Source organism: Amphiprion ocellaris, chromosome 7, assembly GCF_022539595.1.
Source record: "Amphiprion ocellaris isolate individual 3 ecotype Okinawa chromosome 7, ASM2253959v1, whole genome shotgun sequence".
NCBI lineage: Eukaryota > Metazoa > Chordata > Actinopteri > Pomacentridae > Amphiprion > Amphiprion ocellaris.
Genome location: NC_072772.1, coordinates 2,625,206 through 2,645,743, shown reverse-complemented (window position 1 = coordinate 2,645,743; position 20,538 = coordinate 2,625,206). Strand labels below are relative to the sequence as shown.

At 39.1% G+C, this 20,538-nt stretch overlaps 2 protein-coding genes across 2 annotated transcripts; both read right to left on the bottom strand.

Annotated features, from left to right (window-relative positions):
• Positions 1-4,496: 4,496 nt before the first annotated feature.
• Positions 4,497-11,362, bottom strand: LOC111565131 (zona pellucida-like domain-containing protein 1). Its single transcript, XM_023265141.3, has 10 exons — positions 11,243-11,362; positions 10,644-10,864; positions 10,061-10,245; positions 9,889-9,961; positions 9,682-9,779; positions 7,893-7,973; positions 7,402-7,570; positions 7,210-7,312; positions 6,181-6,201; positions 4,497-6,002 (listed from the first exon to the last, which is right to left on the bottom strand). Exons 1-10 carry the CDS (start codon positions 11,337-11,339, stop codon positions 5,866-5,868), a joined length of 1,185 nt encoding a protein of 394 aa, XP_023120909.1. The 5' UTR covers positions 11,340-11,362; the 3' UTR covers positions 4,497-5,865.
• A 2,130-nt stretch (positions 11,363-13,492) lies between these two features.
• On the bottom strand, positions 13,493-19,618 carry zpld1b (zona pellucida-like domain containing 1b). Its single transcript, XM_035945888.2, has 11 exons — positions 19,319-19,618; positions 18,884-18,997; positions 17,341-17,561; positions 17,052-17,233; positions 16,640-16,712; positions 15,897-15,994; positions 15,470-15,550; positions 15,110-15,281; positions 14,918-15,023; positions 14,584-14,613; positions 13,493-14,348 (listed from the first exon to the last, which is right to left on the bottom strand). The coding sequence occupies exons 1-11, from the start codon at positions 19,419-19,421 to the stop codon at positions 14,176-14,178; spliced, it is 1,353 nt and encodes a 450-aa protein (XP_035801781.1). The 5' UTR covers positions 19,422-19,618; the 3' UTR covers positions 13,493-14,175.
• Between the last annotated feature and the right edge of the window lie 920 nt (positions 19,619-20,538).

Below are 20,538 nucleotides of genomic sequence, written 5' to 3'. Positions count from 1 at the left end.
AAATGTATTTTGGTACTAATTTTAATAATAGGGACTCACACTTCTCTTGCTCCCATTCGAATGTATTCTCACAACTAATTTCATTGTTGGCCTTTAACTGAGCTGAACTCAGTGGAATCTGATTGGTTCTAAGTTTAGTCTCTATCCCTCAGATTATACCAGGCAACTTTTACTTTATGCAGTTACAAGTCTTTCTACAAATCTCCACAGCAACTGATTTACTTTTGAAGATTAATGCTAATCAGAGGCTCAAGTACTCACACATCACATATTACGCTTCAAGCCTGGTGCCAATCAAAGTGTCCAGTGAGAGGTCTGACTTTTTCCATCTCCTTTGATTTATCTTTTTGTCCTACATTTTGCCACTGATCAATGATTGGAAATAATCTTAGCTTGTAAGACATTCATGGTCAAGTGGGCACCAGCATAGACGGCTGTTGAATTTATCCCACAACACTCCCTGAAGACTCCACAGTGTGTCCTACATTCACCCCTGTCCACTCTGGCTCTCAGCACTAATTGGGCCAATACTGACTCACACACTCCCCATACACCGCTCTGATGCTGCACCTACACTCGAGCATATGCTGCATTCATACTGTATCACATAAACACCAGCTGCTGACTGAGAAAAGCTTGTCAAATCCATGTTGAAATCACAAGCAGAATCATGTGTGTTACACTGGTAGTAGCTGATGTAGCCTGGAGCCGCAGGCAGAGACGAGGAGAGGTCTGCAGAGGTCTGGTAAGCTCACTGCTTTCCACCTCCACATCCCCAGATTTCTTTCTCAAACTTGCAGTCTTCAACCCCAACTGATGCTGACTCAAGTTATTTGAAGCAGTTTATCAGATTTCAGGCAGGTCCCTCGAGCCCCAAGAGGCTTTAAACAACCTTTATTTTTCACGTCTGCAGAAGAACTTCAAAAGATCTGTAAATATACTCTGAGTCAATGTCTGGGGACTTGCTCTTCAAATGTTCATTTAATTACACTGAACAATAGACCTTTGCTGATTTAAGACATCCATGTTTACTTGGTTTAGCGGTAATTCCATATTGTTGAGCAAAAAATCAGAGCTTTTGAGGAGAGTCTTTCCTATTTGTAATTACAGCTGGGATGGATTATTCAGTTTCTTGCTGAGAGAATAAAAGTTTGACACCACTCTCATATTATAATAAGCTAAAGCTGTTCCAGGAGACACTTAGCAATAAGTGTAGCATAATGGAAATATAAAGGGGAGAAAATTAGACTGCCCTGGTCTAAAGCATAGGCTGTATATTAAGGTAATAAAATCTGTCTACCTCTAAAACCTCTATCTACCCATTAGCTGAAGCTAATAGCTAAGTTGAAACCACAAGCTGTTAGCAAACCATAACGATAAAATAAATAGAGGAGAAAACTCCAAGGTTCACTAATTATCTTATTTGCTTTCTTGCATAGAGTTAGATTGGCACTACTTTCATATCTGTCTGCTAACTTAGAGTAACTAAATCTACTAACTTTTGCGTTACATGAAAGCTACCTGTCTGTTAGCTGAAGCAAAGTGCTAAGCTGAGGCTAGGAGATTGCTAGCTTTAAACATAGTCTAATTTTAACAGAAATGGGAAGAAAACTATTCTGTTCAAAGTCCAGAAAACTGCCTCCTTCTAAAAACATAAAAAATATCTATTGCCTTATTTGCTCCCCTGCCATGTATTAGATAAAAACACTGACAACACATATGTGTCACCCATTAGCTGAGGCTAACTGTCAAGCTAAAGCCAGGAGAAAATTAGACTACTGAAAGCATATTTGCCTAGATGACATATAAAGATAATATAATTTCTCAGAACCTCAGTAATTTACTGATTTGTGCTCTTAATTAGAGGAAACTCCTGATAGCACTGGGATATCCATCATTTAGCTGAAGCTAATAGCTAAATTTAAGTCACAAGACAAGGCTAATAATACCACATATTGTAAAAAAAAAAAAAAAAAGAGGAGAAATGTCCATGAAATCAATCAACCTTAGTGATTTATTGACACCACTTTAATATATGTTTGCTAACCTAATTGTGTTTTGTCCAAATGAAAGCATTGGTGCCAGTGTCTGTCTGTTAGCGGAAGCTAACTGTTAAGTTAAAGCCAGGAGACAGCCAGCTTTAGCATAGCATAATTTAAAAAGAGATGGGGAGACAATTAGTCTGCTCTGCTCTATAAATCTCAAATCCTCACTAATTGATTTCTTTGCTCTCTTGCCATGAGTTAGACAAAAACGCTGACACTACTGCAATGTTGTGCATTAGCTGAAGCAAACTGCCAAGCTGAAGTCAGCAGACAGTTATTAGCATAGCATTATGGAAATAGAAAATGAGAGAAAAATAGATGCTCTATTCTGCATCTCAATAATACACTTATTTGATTTGCTGCTGAGTTAGATTGACACCACTGATCTAAATGTCTGTTAGCTACTGCTAATTTGATGCTAGGAGTTAGCTTAGCTCAGCTCGCATGGCTCAGTAAGTAAGAAAAGGCACTAGACCTAGTCAGAGAGCTGACTAAACTCTGTTTTTTAAGGGTTTGTGTACCAGACTGTATCCTGAAAAATCCAATGGGGATTAATTTGTAAGTTTTAGAGGTGCCGTTAGGCAGATTTTGGTATAGACAGTTTCAATAACTCCAGCTGAGCCGTTAGTTCAGCTAACAGGCATAGCGTCCATCTGCTCATCTGCCTATCTCACAGCAAGAAACTAAATAATTGCACTTCCAAAAAAGTTGAATAACTCTGTCAAACACATGCAGAATTGGGTAAAGAAAGGCTGTCCTGTTCTCTCATTGTACTGCTTCCTCTGATATGACGTGAACATGACATTACATTTTGCCCAGTTTCCCAGCTTCACTGTTTCATTACAAAAGGTTAATGGAACAGCCGGACCTTCCAGCGTGACTTCGCCTGCTCAGCAGTCCGGTTCTACCTTTGTAAAGTTTTTTTACATTTACCTGCCCTGAACCCATCCCATCTTTCTTTCTTTTTCTTTCTTTCTTTCTTTCTTTTTTCTTTCTTTCTTTCTTTCTTTCTTTCTTTCTTTCTTTCTTTCTTTCTTTCTTTCTTTCTTTCTTTCTTTCTTTCTTTCTTTCTTTTAAACCACATTAGCACATCACATCAGCCCATTAGCAGGACTCTGACACTGTTTATTCAAAGTCATCATATTCCAGGAGTCTTCATGATCATATGCCTGCCCTAAATTACAGCTGCTCCATCAATTTTTCATGATTGTGCTGTCTACTAAACCTAATGTATAGCCTACAGACAGACTCATGTGCATATTAATTAGAGTGGAGATGACAGGACAATTATTCTTTCAGCTGAGGACAAAACCGGCCAAAACGTTAAAGCCAATACAAAAAAGGAGCACAAATTAATTCTCAAACAGATTTCATGTCTATTGCAGATCATTTTAAAGGCAGCAATACAAATGCTGCTCACAAAAATGTATCACAGCATGACTGGACTTAAAAAATGATAAGCTGCAATAAAACATGTAGTGTCAAGAGCAACATAGGCAAGAGCAATACAGATTTTTAGCCGCTCTTTACTCCAGTTCCCCCACGGCTATTAACATTTTAGAGGGCAAAGCAGCTGGATCCAAAGGTTAATGTCCACACCATTAGAGAGCGACAGAGCACACGTTTATCCCTGTTGGTTTAATTAAATTACAGGGAGCTCATAAAGGAGGATTTATCCCAAACATACAGTTACCGAGGTCCTAATGGAGAACTACCTTCCAGCTCAGCTGATTTATCCCCTTCATGTTTCAAAGTGGGTCGTCTTGTCGTGGTGTTTGTCATGGCCTACTTAACAATATAGGATCTTGTAATTAGATCATTTATCAAGTCACCTGATTGCTCTGCTTGTTATTTTCATGGTTTACAGGAAAAGACATGTCACTTTTCACTGGGTTACTCAGAAAATCATTATCTTCTCATGACCAGATAAACAGGTAACACAGCCCTTTAGAAAGCTGGTATAGCCTAGCTCTGACGAGAGGTAGGCTTGTGGAGATTTAAAAGCAATAAAAGTAATCCTAACTCAAGCTTTAGAAATCTGTTTCTTAATTCTATAATGGTTATACCTGGGTGGAAAATTCCCATCAAAATGTATTAGTTGATGGCCCTGTTGCGAACAGGCAAACTGTAGCACAAGTCTCCAAAAAAAAAAAAAAAAAATTAAAGGAAACAAAAAAGGTGATTAGACACCCTCTAGTGGAGGATTATTACAAAAAGCATCACCCCACAAACCTCTACACAAACTGCCTTTTATGTTCTGTGCTTCCAAACCAAAGCACATCAAACCTCAAATGTACGGAAACTCCGGAAATCATGAATTTGAAATACAGGTATTCATAATGAACAGCTCCACTTTTGCACAATCTACATTCGTCTAGTTATAACAGCACGTGTGTGTGTGTGTGTGTGTGTGTGTGTGTGTGTGTGTGTGTGTGTGTGTGTGTGTGTGTGTGTGTGTGTGTGTGTGTGTGCGCGCCAGGTTTTACTCCTCTTCTTGAATCCATTTCCTTCAGCTGCAGATAATCTTTGATATGTATGTCAGGAATTGTTTTGATGTGAACTATAAGATGCACTCTAGCACAGGACTGCAGTTCACAGCATGCATAATATACGTTTGAATGCAGGTGAGCGTCTGCTGTTGGAAGACAAAACCTCTTCACACCCTGCAAGCTTTAATAGTAATGCATGCTTGACATGAAGACAAAAATGTCACAAATATACACAGCAGCAATCACCAAAGTATATATTACATAATTATTACAAGTATTAAACTAAGTAAAGTCCCCTGGTAAAATGCAGGCTTGAATACAAAATTCAAACAAGCAAATTTGGCAAATAAATTATTACAGTTACCCATTTAATCTCTTGCTTTGCTGCATTTTGTGTGCTACCTTCAGATCCGTTTAAATGAATCCTCATTGTCTGTGTGACCAACAGAATGCAGGGTAATGGCACACATTATTTTGCATCTAGAATTTAATTAATTACACATGCGTTTCTACATATAACATGCAACATGTCAGATCTGGCTTGCAAAACCATCACACGCAGAGTAGAAATGGTTACAGTCCACTGTCTCTGTCAGTCATGTTTATGATTCATACACAGATGTAGATTTTTATTTAAATGTCCAAAGAAACAAGACGTCTGAGTACTTAAATCAAATAATATTTACACGCTGAGTCAAAATTTAATGACAAAAAATGTGAATATTTAAATTTATTGCAGCATTTCTTTGGCTTAGATGCCAGCTGTAACTTTAAGGGACAGTTTGACATTGTGGGAAATATGTTTATTTACGTCACTGCAGAGATTTAGATGAGACTAATACATGTTGCTAGTTAGTTTAGTCTAAAGGCGTAGTTTACTTAGCAGCACCTGTAACATTCCTACTTAATTTTCTCAAAAAATCTGCACTATTATGCTCCAAATAGGATAAGCAAATAAATATATTTCCCAAAATGTAAAAGTATTCCTTTAAGATAACAACTACATTTCTTTTTCTTTCTTTCTTTCTTTCTTTCTTTCTTTCTTTCTTTCTTTCTTTCTTTCTTTCTTTCTTTCTTTCTTTCTTTCTTTCTTTCTTTCTTTTTAACATGCATAGCATCATGATAGGTGAATTATTCAGACGTCACCTTCCATAGTCTGTGAAGGATTGGGAAGAAACATTAAGTGCTCCGATCAATAGTTTGATTCAGTACAGCAGAGTACTACATACATACATTATGCACCTCCACCCGAATGTCAATGTCACCCTGTCAAACTCATCATTGCCATTTAGCCTGCGCTGACCTCACTTCATGTACATTACGAGCTACTGCTAGCTTAGCCGCTTCAGTTTTCGATAAAAAGTCGTCGCCATCAAAATGGCCACCACCCCTATCACAACGAGGACGGCCACAGCAATCCCCAGGCCAACAGAGGCGCCCCTGCCATCAGACTGGCCAGCAGACAGCGCTGTGCACAAATGAGAGTGACACCATTATGGGAAATGCTTAATTCCAGCAGACAAACAGAAGACGTTATGACTCGCTGCAGATAAGAAAATGCTTTTCATTTCTGGAAGAATCTAATTAGTGAAAACTTTGTGAATAGCTGCTCTCATGGCAGGGGAGTTAATAAATCTCATACTTACCCTCTTCTTTGGAGAGAATGGCTGCAAGAAAGACAAGAAACATCAATATTTCATTATGGGGGATAAAACATAATATTTGCCAAAATATTGGAGTAGCAAATTAAATTACAGAGAGAAAGAGGGTCAGAGAAGAAGTCAGTGTTCTGGTGAGTGGTTTTACTGTGTTAAACAACGGATCCGGCAAGTTAAAACACTGACTGAGGGAAGGACTCTGGCTATTCTCAGATAGTTTCTATGATAACCATGATATGAATTGAACTGTAAGATTTATTTGGCTTTATTTTTCTATTTTTTGAGGTATATATTTTTTGCCTATAAGAAAAGTAGCACAGTAGTTTGTTTGCTGTCTTCTCTCAAGTTCGATCAAAATGTTGATACCCTTCTCATGCCTGTACAGTAACTATGTAAGTAGAGCCTGTTAGCTTAGCTTAACATAAAGACTGGTTGAACATCAAGTCTGGCCTTGTCCAAAGTTACAAAATCACCCCCCAACAACCTCTGACCATACTGTTTGTTCAATATGTGAACAAATCGGTGTAAAAACTATGTTCTACTTTCTAGACTAGGGTTAGTAAGTGTCCAGCATTTAAACTCCTGCAAGTGCCTACAAACCGCTTCGTAACAAATGAGTTCTACTGTGTTATTTAGTGAGCTTTAGAGATGTTGGTAGTTGATTTTTTTTCTTTAAACAAATCAGACTGCCGGTTCCTCTCTGTTTTGAGCTTTTATGCTAAGCTAGGCCAACCAGCCTAATATTGAGCACACAAACATGAGAGAGGTGTCAACTTTTTGCCGAGAAAGTTAATCATATTTCTCAAAAATTCAAATTATTTCTTTAATCGTGCAGTTCACCACCTTCTGGACAGTTGATGGAAACCTGCTCTGTGGTGTTTACAATGTCCAAAGGAGTTCTATTCAGAGATACAGTGACTGAAATCTATTGGGAGCAATCATTGTGGTGTACAGGTCTATTATCTGACTCCTTTAACAACACATCTGTACACAAAAAAAGTCACAGTGGGTACATACAGTCCTGTGTCTTGGCCTTTATAGCAACTGTGAGCACAGACGGCTTAGTGACACTATCTTGGACAACAGTGGTCTCCACGCTCCTCTTGTTCCTGTTGCATTGCTGTGGATGAGGCCAGATGGAGAGACACGAGTTGAAGGTCTGGCCTGACTGGGAGATTTCAGCTTGGAATTCATGAAGCACCTTCCTACCTTGAAGGTGCTGCAGGTGCTCTGCTCGCAGAGTCGGGTGATGCAGTGCAGATAGTAGGTGGAGATGGTCTCGTTCTGCTGCTCGATGAAGCGGAACGCTGGGAAGTAGAAACGAGCCTTCTGGCTGTCCCCATTCTCCAGCATGGTGGTGAGCTGATCTATGGAGCACCTTTCAATAAAAGGCGAACCTCACAAGTGCTCCAATTGCACATCACACGGATACATACAGGCAGTGTATTAATGGTAGAAAGGAAGGGAGACGAAATCAAGACTAGGGCTCCCTTTGGATTTAAGAAGCTGCAGTGTGCTTATTACATGGAAGAGGAAAACCCGAAGGCATGTGTAAAGGTTTAAATTTAAGTCTGGACTCCTGGACCCACAGACACAACTCATTATCGAGTCTTGATGGACTGGAAGAAATTCACAAGTTACAAGAAGTAGACAGCTCACACTTTCTAACAGGATGTTTTCAGGGTGTTTTTGTGACTTACGAGACAAAAAGATTAAAGGAGGTGGAGTTGGAGGGCTGCGAAGACACCGAGGCGTAGCACCGGTCCAGAAGAACAAAGTACCTGTGGAGAAACAATGAGGTCCCCAGCACCGAGTCAGAGACTCCAGGTCACAGGTGGAATCCTCAAGTTTACAATCTATCAAGACTCAGTCATGGGATTGGAGGCTACGGAAGGTGGAAATGATCTGTTCTTTTATCTTTCTCTCTCTAAAAAAATAATTAAGCTATTTCCTCAACTTTACATACATGAAGCCATCTATGCATTCCCAATGTTCAGGATCTGTATTTATCAAACTGCTAAATGTGAAATTTAGAACTTACTGTACGTTAAAGTTGAAGAAAATCCTTCAATTTTACATCTACTTGCAAATTTATTACAACTTAAAAATACATTCATCTTTAAATGAGTAAAGTGATACACTCACCTAAAGCTAATTCACTGATTTAGATAAACTTCTTATGTTGAGTTGGATTCACCTAATAATGTTGGAATTGCATCAACCTGATATTATGTGTAATTTAAACTCACATTTCTGCATTTCTTGACTAAATTCCAGTTGAGGTGACTCCATGAAACTGGCATAATATTATAGTCTTTCTTCACCTTAAGGTCAAGATTTCTTATTTATTTTAACATGACTGGACAATTTACAGTTTAGATCGTAAATTCAAAATACCTTGAATTGTAGAGGAAAAGCAAATTCCTCAATATAATTTGCTGGTTGAACATAATTTTCATTAGAAGTTTTCATAACTTAAAAAGATTGGTGCAAACTCGCGTTAATTGTTTTCTTTGATCCTAAACATAACTTTTTTAGTGTGATATATATCTATTACAGTAGTTTCAGTTCATCAGTTGATTCAAACTACTGTGATTCTTTCGTGCAAGCAACAAGCATAAAACAAAAATTGATTCTGTGCCTCTCCATTATCTGCTTGCACAGCTGAATCCACTTGTTAAGTTGATCTTGCAGTATTTGCTGTGCTTCAGTTTGATTTTCTTCTTGTTTCCAGTTTAGCCAGTATCATATTATTTTATTCTGATTTAAAAGTATCCTGAAGATTTTAGCAGAGTTATTCATGTCCATGTTTTTGTAGGGATGCAAGAATGACTGATACGACAGGTGCAGGCTGAATCTTTCTCTCTGATTGTGTTCTTGTGGTAACCTGTAAGCTGTTGTTTAAAGAGGCTCTTCGCTCTACTGGTGAGTTAGTTATTAACTGTCAACTGCAATTCAGATCCTTTACTGCAGTTAAAATGTGCCTGCAACATGTGTAAAAATATTTAATCACAAATTCGCATTTGCAATTCGAACCTAAAGTATCAAAAGTAAAAGTAGCGACTGAAATATTATGTTTGACATTATTAGATTGCTAATATTGATGCATCTTTGTGCACTGATCAAGGTGGAATGTAAACTTCTGCATACTTTTGTCATTTACATTTTGCAGTGTACATGAAGTTGTATTCTTTTTGTGTACTTCTTTATTAACTGGCTCAGTCTTTACTAATGTGCTGCGTTTTACAAGCTCATTACATGATTTTATGTAAAATCTTGCTGTGAGCTAAATGCAAGGTTAGGAGTTAAAAATGTACTATTAGTAAGAGTAGTAGAAAATCAGCTTACTCAAGTAAAGTACAAGTATTTTAAGATTGTGCAGAAGTGCAGCACTTCACTGAATGTATTTCTAAGTTTGATGAATACAGATCCGGGCCTGAAGCAGACAAAGAAAAGCTACAGAGGTGAAATAATGTTAATGGTTCTTACTGCGATGTCAGATTGGATGCAACCACCTGCACATAGACATTCTTCCTCAGTTCGATGCCCCGAGGTGGCATGATGAGGGGGATGGTGTAATTTATATCCTGGAAAAGAAGGAGACGATTATCCAAAAGTGTTAGATTAATCTTCTAGAGTTACAGTTTATATTGGTCCCAGCCAGAAATGTATGCATAGTGTGTGAGAGAGAGAGACCTGGTATAAAGTCATGCTGAGGGTGCTGATGAAGCTCCCATTGTTGTCCTTCAAAGCAATGGAGGCGGATGACCTGTGGGGAAGAAAGAAATGAGATCACATCTTGCACACAAGCGAAATGTGAGAAGGGTGAATGTGTTTTTTCACCCACATATTATAAATACACACTTACACGTCCACCTGAGTGTTGTTGATGAGATACTCCAGCGGATAAGCACAAGAGTAGTAATACTTGAGCTCTGCATTGTAGGTGATGGTGCCGATGGTGGGGTCGAAGGATCGGACCACCCCGCTCACGTTAACTGTCTGGATGTTGGAGAAGTCGGAGAATATTCCCGTCCCTGTTGCGCTCGTGGTCTGAGGAATTATTCAATGTGACCATGATTATTTAAAAAATGGTTAAAAATAAATGCCGGCCAACAGCTCCCTCACAGCAGGCAGCAGTGATGAAATCACATCAAGGAAGCGGAACAAGTCTCGACTTTCTCATTCTCACCACACAGGAGGCCGGCTGGACTGCGTGCCTGTTATTTTAAATCAAGAGAAGACTGATTCATCTCCTGTGTGTCTGGTGTGGATTTCACTTATTTCTACCCTGAGAGCTCCACATTTTTACATCTTCCTGCCTGGCCCCATAACAGTGTTCAGATACCTCAAATAGTTTCCTAAAAACTGCTCTAACTCTACAGGTTAACTTTGTCCAAGATCATCCCTCATGACTAGAATTCAGGACACTTTATTGATGCAACACTCACCAAGAAGTTACTTCCACAGGCATTTCCTTCTCTGATGGGGAAGCTGAATCTCACTACAGGAGGAGCCACTGAGGTGTCCAGCATCCCCTGACAGTCCACATTGTTCCGGATGCGGTTTAAGATCAGTAGACTCTCATTGTATCCGGTGTAGATTGCTGGGCAGATTTGAATGGCCAAGTCGATTGCAGATGTGCCACAAACCACTGTAATATCACTGTATTCTGTGGATGAAAAGATGACACAGATACTGTCATCATTCCCTTTAATGAGCTGTTCTCCTCCAAACTTCTTGAACAAGCCTATTACTCAGATGGAGGAATTATGTGAATTTATTTTGAAAATGTACTGCATCCATGGACAAATATGAAAGAATAGCTTGTAATTTCATTTTTAAAATACACTGAAAAAGATAAAATAGACAAATCCACAACCACAGACATTAATTAGTGCAGCTAACACTTTTTAAAGTGTATAGATTAAATATCTGAAGTAAAACTCAGCATCAGTGGCCTTCCTAAAGGTCAACATATGCAATAAAATCAATATGACCCCATCAGTCCAAAACAAAAAAGTGAGATTAAAGGTCACAATCGTCTTACCAGGTCGTCTGGCATAAGCTCCGCAGTCAGATAGGCTGAGGGCCTCTCGGCCCGCAATACACAGGGACGTCAGGATGAGGAGGAGGATTAAAGCCATCTCACCACTCTGCCCTCTGTGAAGAAGCTGAGGCAAACACAACACTCGTCAAACACAGCAAATCCTAAAATATCCAGCACACTGCAGAAACATCTGTAGGTCCACTGAGGAGACTTTAACCAAACAGGTCCAAATATTAGACATTAAATCCAAAGCTGTCAGTGATGGAAACCTTGCTGGTATTTCAGCCTGGATCTTACCTCCTCAGTCTCTTTGCTGGTTTAGGATCAGAAGGTGCTGGGCTGTTTTAAATATGGTAAACATGAGCGTTGTGACCACATCGCACTGTTTAAGGATTGGATGAAAACAGGGTCACAGCCACTTTGGTGTGGCTGCCTCAGTTTGCAGGAACAATTCACTTTTTGTGGCTGAGGTACTGTGGTCCTTTCCTGGAGGCAAATGATGAAACCCAACTCAATCCCCTTTAAAGTTACAAGCTTGAACAATGTCCATAAGGCTTTGTGACTTTGTGTGGGAAATGCAGCCCCCTTTACCTACTAACATGAAACTTAAGAAAGTAAGGATATGATAGTTTCTGTTCACTGGGGACCTGACACACAATAGAGGAAGGACCTCAGAAGACCTGTTGTCTTCTGAGGTGTTTATGTGGCCTGGATGCTTCTTAATTTCACAAAAGGTCATTTATGTGGATGCTTTCAATGCTCATGATTTTAAAAAATGTTATCATCAAACAGGCTGACAGAGTGACCAACAGGTATCATGTTTAAGGCTTGTGAATGACTTGCAGTATAAGATTTATATTGGAATATTTTGGTTTGAGCTCCTTTGTAAAAGTTGTAATTTCTATTTTTTTAGAACATCATTTAAAATCTAGTAAAAGTTGAGGTTCAGCTGAGAGAGAAAACAGGTGAAGGACAGCTGGAAATCTGATCTTGTCAAGTGAGCCACCTGGGAAGAGAAAGCTCTGATCGGGGTCAAATTGGAGGATGGGCGTCTCCGTCAATCTTTTGTCAAACATAAGAAACCACACTTTCAAACGCAGGACATATTATTATTGTCATGACGTGTGCGTTTAGACATGCTAAGAGCCCTTCTGTCATCTCGTTCACATACACGCTCATTTGTATTCCTCTGGCCTTTACAAAATACATTTTCTCTGAGCTTGACTCACCTGAACTTGGCTTCAACATTCAAAGCCAACTCTCAGACTCATTTCCATTTTGGGAGGAGGGTTTAATCAATTACCGCTGATGGTAAACCGAGAGGGGAGATGATAGCATTCATTCCTCTCGTTTCAGTTATCTGCAGACATTGTAGATGCTGAATAAATCACAAAATGCCTGTTGAAATGAGGGATTAGAGTGATAAAGAGCAGTGAATGCAGCAGAGCCGTGCAGGTCACAAAAACAGACTCGGAGTGCAACACGTGAGATGCAGCCGCCGCCAACAGATATTTATATAGGTCATCGGAAAAGAAAATCAATACGGCAAAAAATTGAAAGATTCATTCTGGCAGTCATCAAATGAGCTCTGGCAGTGCCTGGTATTTTGTTCATTTTCCTGGAGATTGGACACCCACGAGGCTATGACATTTGGAAAACTTTCACAGATATCCGCCAATATTAAAGAAGGAATCTTCACTTATCGCTGAAGGAAATGAACTCAAGCATATTTGAAGAATCATTTATTACATTTGGTCGTGAATGCAGTTACTGCTCATAAAAACATTTACCAGGTTACCCATATATACAGACATACATGTTAAGTATTACAATGAAATAGGATAAATTAAACATTTTCATGTACTTTTGTATATTCAGTTGTGATCTCTGTCTAAAATATGTGATTGGCTGGACAGGATTGTTTTTTTAAAAAAAGCATTTATATTTGAAGGAATAATTACACAGTTATATGAGATGATCAATAGTACTTTTGTCTCTGCTTGGTAAATACAATAAGTAAGACACGCATAAAAACTGAAAACTGTCCAAAGGTGACAAAATTCACCTTTCAGCACCTCTAAAGCTTAATAACTGATGTTATAAACCTATTAAAACCATAACCTCCTGTTTCTGCTCTTAAGATTGTGCCCAGGTGAAACAAATGAGTTCTAATATGTTAATTGTTGAGCTTCTGAAGTACTGTTTTGTTAGTTTTATACAATGCCAGGCTACCTGTTTTAATTTTTTAGATGCTACGCCATAGGAAATTATCAGCTGAAAGCATATTAATGTTCTCATCTAAGTCTCAGAATCTTCTAAAATGGTGAAATATTCTTTGTCAAAGTATAAACATAAGTTTCACAGACACAAAAGATAAAAAAAGGGAAATGCATAGGTTACATAATGAATCCCAAATACATTTATTACACATGACAATGCAACTAATAATTTGAAAATGACTTCCAACCCACAGTAATAATTCCACTTTTCTGTTCTTTCCAAACACAGCATGATGCTGATTTGTTGATTTCGACAGGGCCTACAAAGCTACAATTTCTGAAGAGTAAAAAAAAAAAAAAACTGCTGCACTTCTCTTTTGTGATAACAGTTTACCTTTGTTTTCATTTTACAATTTAACTGCCCAGTCACAGCTTTCGGAAAGAAATAATAAGACAAAATTAGTTTTTAAAAAAAAAAAAAAAAGTAATTTTCATTAAACACAGCAGTATGTAAGGCTTTTCTAAACACAATTACTGACAAAAATAAAGAGATGTTGAGGTACTGAAGGCAATAAATATATAACAACTAAAACAATACCAGTACACAAATTTAATCCTTTGGAAAACACACACAAACCTTGAGAAGCCAGAAAGCAGGTCTGTGACATATTTTGCAAAATATTACACAAAGATGTTGTAGTATACAGATGTTTATTATTTAAAGCCGGAGTTCCAAACACCTGAGGCTGCAGCTACCGGGAGGCGGGACTTCTGCAGGAGGCGGAGCGACAGCAGGAAGAAGCCGATGCTGACTCCGCCCAGGATGACCACACCTGAGATCAGGGCGCTGGTCACCGGGTTCATGGGCTGGGAGGGATCACCAGATGCTAGAGGATGGAAAATGTGGAACAAAAACAGAAACTTAAAACAGACAAGTTCTTTGACGTGGCTTTAACATGACCTGAGTTTGGCTTTTTCCATTGAGAAAGAGAAGTGGGACTTTTTGTTGTTGCCTGAAATCATGGATTTCTATGGGTATCTGTTGTCCTTGCACCAATGCCTGGACTTAGTCACAGGGGTTGAACCTTTTTGTGTTTCATAACATTGCATAAGAGTGCTTACCCAGTTGGGAGTTGTTGACTGGAGTTTCATCTGAAAAACAAATCAGAAATATTCATTTTTACAGATACTTTAATCCTCACTGGCTCTTTCATCCTAATTTAATTCAGCTTTTAAGAAATTGACATTTTGGCGAAATGCACTTTTCCGAGCCGCAATATAATGTTTTTATACTTTGTTTTTTATACAGATGCAGCAATCAAGATGAAAAATGATAAATTAAGACGAAGTTAGTCATATTCCTTTTAAACTGGTCTGTGTTTCCAGTGTCGGCAAAAAAAGAAATCAGCACATCTCCCAAAATCCCAAACTTTAAGAGTCAGTTTCTTGTTCATACCGCTCCTGGTGATGATTGGACCGGCACTGATAACGGCGTTCCCGGATGCTGCCGGCGGAGAACCAAGGCTCTCCTCTCCATCCCTCCTGCGCCGTCGCCCACAGATCTGCCAATCAAATCATCAGATTTCAGATCTCATTGAGGTCAGGAGACACATGTGGGAGTCTCAAAACTGAGATTTTTCACTCTTACAGGCATGAGCATGATGCAGTCGTCTGCCCGGCAAAGCTTGGTGACGCAGTGCAGAAAGACAGTGGACATCTTCTGGTGTCTGTGTTTGACGAAACGGAAAACCTCGAACGAAAACCGTCCCATCTGACTCTTTCCATTCTCGAAAACCGTCGTCTGGGGGTCTTTATAGCAGCTGTGTCAAAACAGCACAAAAACAGTAAATGTATGACAGAGCTGATGTCTAGATGTAAGCTTAAACACTCATTGGGAAGAAATAAGTAGCAATCACTGGGATAAGCCATGGGAAGAGGCTGAATAGGTAATGACTCCCTTTTGTGGTTTATCAAGTCATCATCTTGAAGCAAAAAAAAGCAAGATTACCCAAAGAAAAGGTCATAGCGGAGTTCATCATTAGGATTCCCTGAGGGGGTTGTGTAACAGTAGTCCATCAAGATGTTCCACCTGCAAAAAGGAACAAAACTATGAGATGGGATGAAGGATAGAGATCTAACTGCACATGGGAAAGCACAAGTTGGGCTTTTTTTTTGCTGCAGACTGGCGCCTTCATGTAAAATAATAACATAATAGCGTAATGAATGTAGGCAAAGAAGACAAAATAGGACTAAAGCTGTAACCGATTGTGGGAAAAGATGCTATGAGGTAGCATATCTGAAATATCACTTCAACGATGTGGCTATTACAATTGTGAAATGTCTGCTACGTGAGCAACATCTGTGAAAATTTGTGAAATGTGAAAATTTGGATAAAATCAAAAACCAGCAGTGAGGAATAAGATGTTGTCTGGTACCGTTTGTCTAAGTTTGTGGCTTTCACAGCAGCAAATACTCGTGTTTTCAGAGCAAGTCCTGCCATTGGGATAGACAGAGGCTGATTGTATGTTGAATCCTGTGTAGAAAACGTAATGGACAGAAAACAGAACAGATTTTATCTATTTATTTACTTTTAACTTAAAACATTTAATTAGAAACTTGAAATTAATGGATGGGCTCAGTCTGAATGTAATGTGCATTTAAATCACAAGACTGGTGATATTTTGTAGTTTGCTATCATCATCTAATTCGATGAAAAGACCAAAACTATCAGTGTATTAATTTGCATCTTGGTTCTAATCCATTTATACATTCTGGTGACACAAATCTTTTAAAAATAGGTCATAAATATATACTGTATAAAAGAGCTAAAAAATATCTTAAAGCAGCTGTGCACTGTAGTTTTTAGTAAATATTACTCAAGCAGGAGTAAACAGTAGCTTTTCAGTGATGGATTAATACACATATGGTCTTTTCAAATGATTATTTATAGTGCCAGGATGGTGTGTGTGGGATTCAGCTAAAATTAACTGTTATAAAACATTTTTCTTTGGAAAATATACTCTGCTTTTTTCCCCAAAACACTGCTGATTAAAACATGTTATTTAATGAGAGAAGGCATGATCAAAATGTTTTGAATTAAATTTTGATGAACAAAAATACTAAACGTCATAATTAGAAATGTAAATTATTGTCTAAAAGAACACAGCTGCATACTCACATTGTACAGGATCATACTGAGCGTGCTCACAAATGTCCCGTTGCTGTCCTTGACAGACACAGCAGCAGAGGAGCTGTGAAGAGATGCAGTTGTATTTGTTTCAGTGCTTTCTCTTCATCTTCAGTAGGTTTTTATTTAATAACAAAAGAAACATACTGAAAGCAGAGGTTTTAATTTGACAGACGTGTGCATGTGAATTAGCACGTGAGTCATTAAGAAATATGCAAATAAATGGTTCTACAAACGCAGCCAGGCTTCCTAACCAGGCATTTAATTGTCACCACAGTTTTGGAAAACAATAAATAAAGCCCCTAATTAAATGGATAAATCTTAATATCAAATCCTCTGAGTTACTCTTGCAAAGGTCAAGCTCTCTTTTGGACATTGAGGGATTTTTTTGACAGCTACGTACGATGCCAGCTGTGAGTTATTGACCAGGTACTCCAGTGGGTAGCTGCAGCTGAATTTATACAACAAACCAGGCAGGTAGCTGATTATAGTTGGCGGGTCAGGGGTATCGATATAGCCGGAGACGTTCCCAATTTGTACCAGAGACATGTTCCCATAGGCATTGGCCCCGTAGGCTGTGCTGACCTGCGGAGAGAAACATCTCAGCCATTCACTTTGTTTTCACCCGTCGATACGCAACATGACGTAGCTGGTTATTGATTGTTCTAACACCATGTTCTTGTGTTCTTTACCACCAGACTGTTCCCGCAGGCCTCCAGAGTGCTGAGGCTGATGCTGAACAGGACCACCGTGGGGAAGGTGTTGTTGTTGACGAAGCCGCGACACTGGGCTTCACTGTGACGACCGTTCAGGGCCAAATCTGCATCGGTGTAGCCAGAGAAGAGCACCGGGCAGAAGTTGATCTTCAGGGTGATGGTTTGGACCCCGCAGTAAACACTGATGTCCCTCTCACCTGGAGGAACAGACAGGAGGTGGTGCAGAGAGACAGAGGTTAGCAGCACATTTTAGCTTTACAGAGTTCAGTTGTTAGGACCACTTACAGGATTCCTCAACATGACAACTGCAGGGACACTTGTGAGTCCTAAACAGTTATTTCTCTCTTATTCATGGTCCTCAAATTTGGTATTTGTTTTGACTGAAGTTCCAAATCGCAGCTCGCAACCTGCAGTTTTGGTGAAATACAGGTCTGATGCTTGAACACTCCTGCATTATTACCCTGCCAGCATTTAACTGACATCCGCTGATTAGAAGATGAAACTGAGACTTGTGCCATCAGTACCATGATTTTTTAAAAAACAAAACATAACTCTGTGCTGAGAAAAAAAGGGCTTTAAATCTATACTAACTTGATCACAAACAACGCTGCAAAGATGATTCATATGAGGCAGAAGTTTCCAATTTTAGTCATCTGTGAAAGAGGTCAAGCAGTTAATACTTTTGTATATGAATTTTGTAAATCAATATGAAACAACTAACAGTGCTCCAAAGAGGCAAAATTACAGCAGCATCCATTTAAAAAAAATCAATCTGTACAAAAACAAATCATCTTGGTATAATTTATTATTTTATATATCATTGAAGATGATCGTTACTTCAGAATTTGTCTTTATTTTTTTGTCATTATTGTTTGCCTGCTTTCTATGTCAGAAGCATAGATGCAGTTTTAGATACCAAGTATATCAAATATTTTAATAATTTATTTATCATTATTTAATGAATGTTGCATCTTGTGTATTCAGGCAGTTCTTCTTTTGCTAGAAGAATGGTTTCTGTAAGTATGAGGAAAATACATTGTTAAAAAATGTTTAAAGTCCTCTCAATGTTGCTAGAAATACAATGTTGGAAGAAAACTTCTAATATTGATGATTTATTAATTAGATTTTTAAATTTTTGCAATTATAAAAGTAATCAACAATATATCAACTAAAGTCTAAAAATTTAATCAGCCTTTAAAAGCTTTTTCTTGAGTGAAAGGTTTACAACTTACATTATCTTTTTCCTATTCGGATAGAAGACAATAGTGAAAGAGATATTCAGCAATCCAAGTAATCTGACTCAAAAGCCTTAATGGAAAAATATATTTTAGCATCAAAAGTAATAATACTCCCTGTCCACTTAATGATAAGTATTATCCTAAAGGTGTAGCTACTTCAAATAGAGCTGATTTGATTGTCTGTGCTATAAAACATGGATTAAAGCCTCATCTATGCTCCACACCAGCATGTAGTTAGACAGAGGATTAAAAAGAAAAAACCAATGGTGCCGCATTCTCACCAGGAAACCTGCTGTGGTAGTTGGTGTCACAGTTGTATCCATTAAACTGCGTGTAGACTGAGGCGGCGTTACTCATCAGCAGGAAGATGAAGCACATTCGTGTCATTTCAGCACCTGAGAGAGGTTTGCCCACTGTCATGTTCACAAGGTCAACATTTCATCAACCACATTCCTCAGGAACGTCTTTAAGAACCCAGCACTTGTCTCAAAATTAGATGTTCAAAAACAGAGCTCCCCTGTTTCCTCGACAGCTCTGACCTCTATCAGAGTAGCTCAGCCTTCTTTCCCCCAGACCCGATTCTTCTTATCCTGCTCCCCCTTTACATCAGTTGCTCATGTTGGCCCCATTCCTCCATCACCCAACCCCTTTTAAACCGAGGTCACCCCTCTTTCCAGCTCATTTCACCCCACTCCCCTCTCTCTACACCTGTTTACCTGTCTCCTGCCTTTTCCAAAGTAATTGGCTGGAACCTCTCTTCCCCTCCGGTTTGTGACGAGAGAAAAGTTCAACACCGTGGCGTACAGCTTTTGGTGGCATCAAGGACCTAAACTACAAACACAACGTCAGCCTTATGTGCATCTCTTGTTTGCCGGCAGATGAGAAAGATACGTCAACAAAAACCCGCTGCAGCACAGAACATGGGAAACTCCGTCAGATCTGAATGGACTGGACAAATCTTTTCACAGCGCCAAGAAACCTGAGCGTACTCGGAGGGTTCCCACTCATCTCTCCTCAGTCTGATCTCCGTCTGTCAGATCACACAAACGGTGAGCCTCACAGGGGGGGCTCGGCTCGGGAATTAAGCTGTCATCGGCTGCTGCTGCGGCCCACATTCACATGAACATAAAAGTCAACTCACGGTCTGATGCAGGGCTGTGTGTGGGTAATTGTGATGCGCAAGGCATCACTTAGAGTAAAGGCATTCAGCAGTGTACACAGCTACAGCCCGGTGGTTTTTCAGCGTTGCCAAGGGTAAAAGTGGAATTTTGAGTGTGTTTTACTCTTTGTTACTCTGCCTCCAGATAACCCACTCACCTTTGATTTTACTGCAGTCCAGCTAACAAAAGAGTTGTATTAATATGTTGAACATGTAGCAGGACAAAGAACCTATTCCTCTTCTACAGATTTTCAGCTGTTTGACCTTTAAACAGATCTATACAAACTTAAAGAGGCGTGAAGAGTGGTGTTGGAGCTTTGAAGCAAATACTTCTTACTGTCAATGTTTCTCAAAAAGACAAAACTGACAGTCTGTTCACCAGTATGTTCTGACTTTACTATTCTGTCTTTGACCCTTGGACTACTGGCTCCTAGAACAGAAAAGCCTTTATTGTCATTGTACATAAAAATTGTACAATGAAAGTGGGAGCATTGTGCACTTAAACATTACACATATGCAATATGAATGACATAATAAAGTAATACATAGAAAGAACAACAAAAGTCTGCATGTACACACACTCATGTTGCACTGTCCCATGTTTGACCAAGACAAAAATTGTCCAGAAGTATCCATGGGGATTACTCCTTTGAGTTTAAAATTGCCCACGGATAAAAGCTGCTCTTCAGCCGGTTTGTCCAGCATGCAGTGTTTCTGTACCTCCTACCAGAAGCCAGAAGGTTGAAGAGACTTTGGCCAGGGTGTGAGGGGTCTGAT